General features: G+C 40.5%; 1 protein-coding gene across 1 annotated transcript in view; it reads left to right on the top strand.

Moving 5' to 3' along the window:
* Nucleotides 1–5,324, top strand: part of LOC106536053 (NACHT, LRR and PYD domains-containing protein 3) — a 17,714-nt gene extending 12,390 nt beyond the window's left edge. Inside the window, exons 7-9 of the mRNA XM_014033222.1 lie at nucleotides 2,984–3,157; nucleotides 3,510–3,556; nucleotides 3,678–5,324. Coding sequence (XP_013888676.1) covers nucleotides 2,984–3,157; nucleotides 3,510–3,556; nucleotides 3,678–4,204 — 748 coding nt within the window. The 3' untranslated portion in view covers nucleotides 4,205–5,324. The remainder of the gene's footprint in view (nucleotides 1–2,983; nucleotides 3,158–3,509; nucleotides 3,557–3,677) is intronic.
* Nucleotides 5,325–8,304: the final 2,980 nt, after the last annotated feature.

Below are 8,304 nucleotides of genomic sequence, written 5' to 3'. Positions count from 1 at the left end.
CCTCTCAGGCCCTTGGGCTCTGGTCTTCCCTATGTCTGCCTCGTGTCTTGGGGGTTGGGTCTCCGGTCCTCCACTCCACAGTCACTATTAAATATTCCATTGGAGAAATCTTGTATATACACACATGTTCACAACTGCTCACAAACAGGTGTTCTGATCCGGGGGGTTCTGACAGGTCACTGAGTGTGTATACTGTATGTCTGCTTGTAAATACTGACAATATTTATGAATGTAGGCATGCATGTATGTATATCTTTATATATGTATGGGTATGTGTATATATTTATATATGTATGGGTATGTGTATATATTTATATATGCCCTCCATGTATTTATCCATTTATTTTTCAGGTGAGCGGACAGATGTTGGGTGTGTGGTCCTGTGTTTTGTTGGTGTATATTTAATATAMTYCTAATCGCTATTTCAGTCTTTCTACCTTTCTAATCACTTCTCTCTCTGTTTTTCTCTCTGTCTCTATTTTCTCYWCWYWWAAAAAACATTTCATAATAATGGTGTGGAGAAGATGGCTATAAGGGGAGAAGGGAGGCCATCAATAAAAAAACAATAGGCTTGATTAGCTCTATTGTTCATAGAGGGTGTGCCCCATCACCTGACTTATTGGTTTGGATGCTGTGGTTCTTGGTTTTCTCTGTCCAAAAATATATGGACCTAACTGTATGAATTATGAGTTACAGCCAAAGTTAAGAAGCTCTTGCTGAAGTAATTCAAACTTTTTTGCGAAATTTTAACTTTACCAGTTTGTTTTTTACATTCATGAGTGATTTTTAATCACAAGCACAACACTGCCTCAGAGGATCTGTCATGTGTGTTAGTGATGTGCTGATCTATACTGAAATATTGATACTACCTAAACCAGCATTTTATGTTATAGAATCAATGCTAAAATCAAAATATCGATACTTTGATACTTTAGTTATTTCACATAATGCAAATCATTAACAGGAAAATTGTGGAAAAACTTAACTATTCCACACTTGTCTTGATCATATGTTCACTCAGTCTGTAGATGGCCCATCTCAAAGCTTCCATTATTATCAAAAATCCTGGAGAAAATTTGTTCACTCTCAGTTAAAATCCTTTCTAGATGAACATAGCATCGTAGATGTGTTCCAGTCTGGTTTAAAAACTCTTCATAGCACAGAGTAAGCTCTGCTTAGAGTTTTTAATGACATTCTCCTGGCATGTGATTCTAGCGATGACGTGATCCTTGTTTYATTAGATTTAACTGCTGCTTTTGATACTGTGAATCACAACATTTTATTGTCATGCCTGCAGCACCAAATAGGCATTGGTAGCACTGCTCTGGAGTGGTTAAAGTCCTATCTGGCAGACAGAACATTTTCTGTAAAAATTGCAGGGTTTGAATCCACCTCTGCCCCTCTGCCATGTGGGGTTCCCCAGGGCTCCATTCTGGGACCTTTGCTTTTTTCTTTGTACGTCTTTCCTTTAGGTTCAATTTTTAGAAAACACGGCATCTCCTTTCATTGTTATGCTGATGACTGCCAAATCTATGTGCCTCTAAGACGAGCTAATGCTTGGTCCATTGATCCTCTTCTATTATGTCTCAAGGATCTCAAAGCTTGGATGGACTTAAACTTTCTGCATTTTAATGAAAAAAAGATGGAGGTGCTTGCTTTTGGACCTAGTGGAGCATGCCAGAGTCTTTCAGTCAACTTAGATTTTCTTGCACCATACCTCAGGCCCACCGCCACGAACGTAGGGTTTAAGATGGACAGTGAGTTTAAACTCAACAATCAAATAAAGGCCACAGTRAAATCTAGTTTTTATCACCTGCAGAAAATAGCCAAGATAAAACATATTCTGTCAAACCATCAGTTTGAAACAGTAATCCATACCTTCATTACATCATGGCTGGATTACTGTAATTCTCTTTATTTTGGTGTTAGCCAGTCATCCCTCACACATCTGCAGCTGGTGCAGAATGCCGCTGCCCGTCTTTTGACGGGAACACGTAGAAGACAACACATTACTTCTGTCCTGGCTTCTCTCCACTGACTACCCATATGTTTTAGAATTCATTTTAAAATTCTTTGGTTTGTTTTTAAGGTTTTAAAAGACCTTGCTCCACCATATTTAACAGAGCTCCTCCATCATTACACTCCCTCTCATTCCTTTAGGTCTGCTGACCATCTGCTCCTGGCCGTTCCCACATGTAAGAGGAAGCTTAGAGGAGAAAGAGCTTTCTCTGTTTGTGGCCCTAAGCTCTGGAACACCTTACCATTGTTCATCCGACAGGCCCCCTCATCGTCCATTTTTAAGACCTGTTTGAAGACACACTTTTACTCATTGGCCTTCAACCCAATTGAGACTTGATTTTATTTAATTTTAGTGATTTTATATGTTTTATCTCCTTTTTATTTCTATTTTTTGCATTTTTGCTTTTGTTCAGCACTTAGTTCAGCTGTGGCTGGTGTTGAGGTTCTTTTTTAAATAAAGTTGATGATGATGTATGACAGGTCATTTTAACATAAAATCTGCTTCGTTTGACTGTTGTTACATTCTGCATGAGGAGATCCCAAACTTTTTCATGCCATGGCCCCCCAAAACAGCATTAGTTCTGGCCAAGGACCTTCTTGAAAACCCACAAACAATGCTACAAGATAAAAAAGTAACAACTTTTAGAATGTTTTTCTCACTTTTATTCACTATTCAAAAATTATTATATTTCTTCAGAATAAGAATTTTAAATTGTGCTAAACAAATATAAGGTTAGGGCTTGAAAGACTTAATTAAATAAGTTACTATTTCATGTATATTTATAAAGCGTTTTTTTTGAAAAGGCTACTTTTTAAGATTCACCAGACACATTATGTGTGTTATCACAAAGTACCAGTATCGGATCAGTATCGTCGATACCAGACAAATTTTATTTGGTATCAGTATTAGAAAAAAATTGGCAGTATGGAACATCACTAATGTGTGTGTTGTGTGTGTCTGCAGGCTGTCAGGCTGTCTCATCACACCGGAAGGATGTGCTTCTCTGGCCTCAGCTCTGAAGTCCAACCCCTCCCATCTGAGAGAGCTGGACCTGAGCTACAATCATCCAGGAGCCTCAGGAGTCCAGCTGCTGTCAGCTGGACTGAAGGATCCAGACTGGAGACTGGACACTCTCAGGTATGGAGAGAGCTGCTGCAGACACACACAATGTCTGATAGAGGAGGAAGAAGTGGAGACATCTTGTCTGYTCTTCACTCAGCTCTGTCATTCTGCTTCATGCTGGACATGAGGCWGAKATAAAGAATCAGACMAGTAGGAGCACGTCTTCCTGTYCTTCCTAAAGAAAGTCTGCTGGAAGACAAAGAAAAGATGAAGTGAAATGAAAAGAATGAAGGAGACGAGCACAGGACAGGACTTTAGACATGTTGGACTGGTTCTTTCTGACTGGAGGACACTGTGTGGATGAGAGCCATGTAATGTCCAGGTTTGCTGACAGAGACTGATGCTCTGACCCCCCTCCTCCTTTTAGGGTGGAGCCTGCTGGAGACCGATGGTTGACACCAGGTCTGAGGAAGTGTAAGTGTGTTTTTCCTTTATTCATGACAACAAACCATCTCATCACTCCTTCATGAGTCCTGAAGAACTGATCAGATAATGGATCAATAAGTGAAGCTGGATTGTTTGTTTTCTCCATCAGATTCCTGTCAGCTCACMATCGACACAAACACAGTGAGCAGAGCCCTCCACCTGTCTGACAACAACAGGAAGGTGACTCGTGTGAAGGAGCTTCAKTCATATCCTGATCATCCAGACAGATTTGATACCTGGTCTCAGGCGCTTTGTAGTACTGGTCTGACTGGTCGCTGTTACTGGGAGGTCCAGTGGAGAGGAGATGTTCGCATATCAGTGAGTTACAGAGGAATCCAAAGAAAAGGAGGCAGTGAAGACTGTGTGTTTGGAAACAATGACCTGTCCTGGAGTCTGAGCTGCTCTGATGATGGCCGTTATTATGTCTGTCACAATAACATAAAAGCGTTTGTCTCGTCCTCCTCCTCYKMCTCTSACACAGTAGCAGTGTATGTGGACTGTCCTGCTGGCATTCTGTCCTTCTACAGAGTCTCTTCTGACTCACTGATCCACCTCCACACCTTCAACACCACATTCACGCAAACCCTCTATTCTGGATTCAAATGTTGTGTTGCATCCTCAGTATTTCTGTGTTGAGTTTATAATAGTCTTCTCCTRTCAGAGACACTCACTGAAGAACAAGTAGTTCATTTTGTACACGTGTGCTTCTTTCACTCAGAAACATGATTTCACATGACCTTATCCTGAACAAATTCTGCAGGGTTTTGATTTACTTCCWGAGTTTTTGAGGGGTCCAAGCCCACAGAGCAGGGGAAATGCAGCTGAAAAGCAGCAGTTTCCATGTATCCAGCAGAGCATGGAACCCTGTTGTTTTTGTTCTGTTTTAGTTTATTATTATTATTATTATTATTATTATTATTATTATTATTAAGAACGTGGAGAAAGTGTGATATGCAAATGTTGAGACAAATTCAGTCACAGCTCATCATGAAGGCAGGCAGATGATCCTGGCCTCTTTTGAGGCCCTCCTGCATCAGGGCCAAATGCTTTCTCCTCTACCCCCCACCTCACCAGRTGATGTCCAGGCACCTGCATCAACATCAGCTCCAATCAAGGGTTACTACACACAGAAGTTCTGTTATCAGATTCCACATACCCCCTCACAAAGTCCCCTGATCTACCCCCCTCCTGGCTGGTCTAACCCTGTACCTGGAGTCAAAGGTCAGCCTGTATCTTTCTGGGGCCCATCTCCCAACCATAACACTCTCATTCCAACCTCATCTGTGGCCCCCACAGAGGCTATAACTCAACGAATTGTCTTCTTCCCACCTGCTCAGTAAAGTAATAAAGTCTTTAGTTGGAACAGAGAGAAGTTCCAGAAATCTATAATTTACTTCTGTCTAAAAATTGTGAGTTTACCGGGTTATCCTAGGCTCTCAGTTTGCTAAAAGTAATGTGACTCTTATTCCCCTCTAAACAAAAGAAAGAGGGGGGGTAAAAGGAAAAGTTTATTATTCATGCATATGCTAAATCAGGAGGAGTATATTTTCTTCCTGTTAGACCCAAGGGGAGAGAGTTCTTGGGGCAYCTGACCTAATAACATCCGTCTGTGGAATAATAGAGCATTTTATCTCTAGTTTTGGATTTCTTTGTTTTGGATTTTATAAATAATAAGGATGCAAACACCTTATAAGTATTATCCTGTTTTGATACTTTTTCACTTTAACAAAACTTTTTGCTAAGAGAGCAAATCCATCTCAGCGTCTCCTGGTGTCTATTTCGAGTCCTCAGTAAGTGTTCTGTATTATTCTGCTGGTTTTATTATAAGGTATAAAACGCACTGGACTGATAACCTCACCGGGGTGTCAGGCACAACCCCCCCTCCGTCATCGGATCTAAAGCCTTGGATTGAGGAGTGGTTGAGTTAAAACAGCAGGAGGACAAGAAAATAGATGCTCAGGTGAACGGGGATCTTTGATTCTTCGGACCTCTGTAAATCTGTGCTCTGGATAATCGATGAACGACAGCATTTATTCTCAAACCAAACAGGCCGTTTTTCTAATCAAAAATTCTACTCGTCTATTGAATAGGGCTAAAACAATCCTAGGAACAGGTGTTTTTAGACTATTATAAGGCGGAGTCAGTAGGTAGGCCCAGCCAGGCCGTGAGAAAGACTATTATGTCAGGATAAAACTCCTGAATAATAGCTGGATTAAACTAATATTAATTAGGTTTGTGACAGAAGGACTCAGGCCCCAGCTAGCCTTACAATTATTATTATTATTATTATTATTATTATTATTATTATTATTATTATTATTATTTTCATCAGAAAAACTCATCCTGCAGCCTAAACCAGAAGGCCTACAGATGGTAGTTAGTATGGCTTGTTCATGACATGTTTGCCTATAGGGGGCGCTATAATAAATGTATTTCCATTTGGTTCTTTAACTTCTAAACCATAAGTTTCAAAGTTTTAGGGCTTACATCTCACAATCCCTGGTCACTACTGAATCACGTGGTACAGGCCATGCCTACTTCTGCCTATTTTTCTACAACACAAAAAATGCCTCAACTTTTTTAGTGTCTTTTCAAATATTTAAATTCAATTACCACTGAAACTCACCATCCTATAACTTGTTCACATGGTGATTCTAAATTTCAAAGGACAAGTTTTAAAATAAAAAATGCGTGAGTTACRACAAGGCAAATAGCTTAGGCAAGCTAGCTAAACACAAATGCTGCCTTATCTTAAAAACTGTAGCACAAGATTAGACAAAAATCATACTCCAATTACTCAAGTCAGATCTGAGTTAGTAGACCAAACCATTTTCCAAGATGACAATACATCGTGCCATAGGGCAAAAACAGTGAAGGCATTCCTTGGAGAAAGACACACTCACTCCATGTCATGGCCTGCAAATAGTCCAGATCTCAACCCAACTGAAAACCTGTGGTGGAAACTGAAACAAATGGTCCAGAAGAAGCTCCGACCTGCAAAGCTGATCTGGTAACTGCTATCAAAGAGAGTTGGCACCAAACTGATGAAGAATACTGTTTGTCACTCATCCAGTCCATGCCTCAGAGACTGCAGCTGTTAGAAAAACCAAAGGTGGTGCAACTAAATACTAGTGTTATGTTTTGAATGGTCTTTTTTATCTGTTTTTCATGATTCCATACATTTTTCCTCAGAATTGAGTGATTCCATATTTTTTCCCTGTGCTTGGTCAATAAAAGTAACATTCACTGACTTCCACAATGTTTTCTCTTCATTTCTTTGAGTGTTCCTGAAATCCAACAAGTTGACCTTTGGAATGACCTTATTATTGTTTCATGTTTTTGATCTGAGTTTGTTTTACAGAATGAAATGTCTGAATGAGTGCTCATCCAAGACCGCTGATTCCAGACTTTTTGCCAGGGGTTGTATGTGCAGCTTGCTACCTAGCTAGCTCGCTAGCTGGGACTGGCGTGAGGCTATTGTGAAGTGTGTCCACTTGTGAGTGCTTTGTGATGGTGAAGGGGCTCAGCAGCACCCTCTGGACAGAAGAAGTCACAAAGCGTGATAGAAGTCAGTCTCCAAACACAAGCAGCTATGAAACACCCACCACAAATAGAAGCTCGATTTGTCGCTAGTTGTTTTTAACAAAGAAAATACTGCTAAAACGAATTAATAAAGTCTCCGGTTCAACTCAGAACAGAAATGAAAGTAAAAAATGATCCCATGGAATGTTTACACCAAAAGATTGCTGATTCGTGCATTTCGCTGTCAATCAAAAAGGGATTCAGCCTCCRACAGATCATCCAGTCATCATGAAGAAGCTGAGCATCCGGGCCTGCCAAGGCCAGCCCACAGCCCCATAGACCCCCAGAGACACTGAGCATCCGTGGGCGGGACAAAGCCAGCATTTATCCAATGACTCGCAGGGCTCTCAAGTCATTGAGAGTGAGACACGCATCTGAAATCTCCACACACTCTCACGCCACACCCCCACTTTCTCACACTGAGAACTGACTAACGCAAAAACTCAACTCCGGTCCAGTTTATCATTATAAAAATTCTAGTATTGATATGAATCCAGTCCACGTTTTCACTTCAACCTGTGGTGTTACACACAGAGACATGTCAGGTTGTTATCCAGTCAGTATTTTTGCACCAATCTTCCATCTAAACAGCGACTCTGTGTAGCGGGAGAGCATGGATCTGCAGACGAGGAAACCCGGTGTGCTCCCCCTCCCACATTAAATGATAAAGGAAAGAGGTGAGCATCCAGGGTACAATCATGTTAGAAAGAAAGGAGAATGATATTAATGGAGCAGAGAAACTAAGAGAGAAAAATTTTGCGTGAGATGCAGCCAAATGACTGCGGTCAAGTGAGCCGACGGTGGGAAACATGCTGTCAAGCCAGCCGACGCTGACTCGCTGTAAAAATTTGTTGCGCTTATCTATGGTGCATTACGGTAACAGAGCCCGAGACGTGCCGTTGCAAGCGGAAATCAAGAAAACAGGAGGAAACACGCTGCAAAATAAACACCAATGTTAATTTATTACATGCATGTTTTTATAATCATGTACCTTATCTAGAATAAATACTTTTTTGTTATTATTTTGACTTTCAACGTGTCAAAATACCTCATGACTATGCTTCTTTATTAATTTTAAATAATTTATTTATAACAAATCGTAAGAGATGAAAACAAAAACTGTTTAGTTTTTAGTTAAAGGGGGACTTATACTA

The sequence above is a fragment of the Austrofundulus limnaeus genome, unplaced genomic scaffold (assembly GCF_001266775.1).
Source record: "Austrofundulus limnaeus strain Quisiro unplaced genomic scaffold, Austrofundulus_limnaeus-1.0 Scaffold1668, whole genome shotgun sequence".
Lineage (NCBI taxonomy): Eukaryota > Metazoa > Chordata > Actinopteri > Cyprinodontiformes > Rivulidae > Austrofundulus > Austrofundulus limnaeus.
Note: the sequence above shows the minus strand (reverse complement) of the source record. Positions and strands in the feature narration are given on the sequence as shown.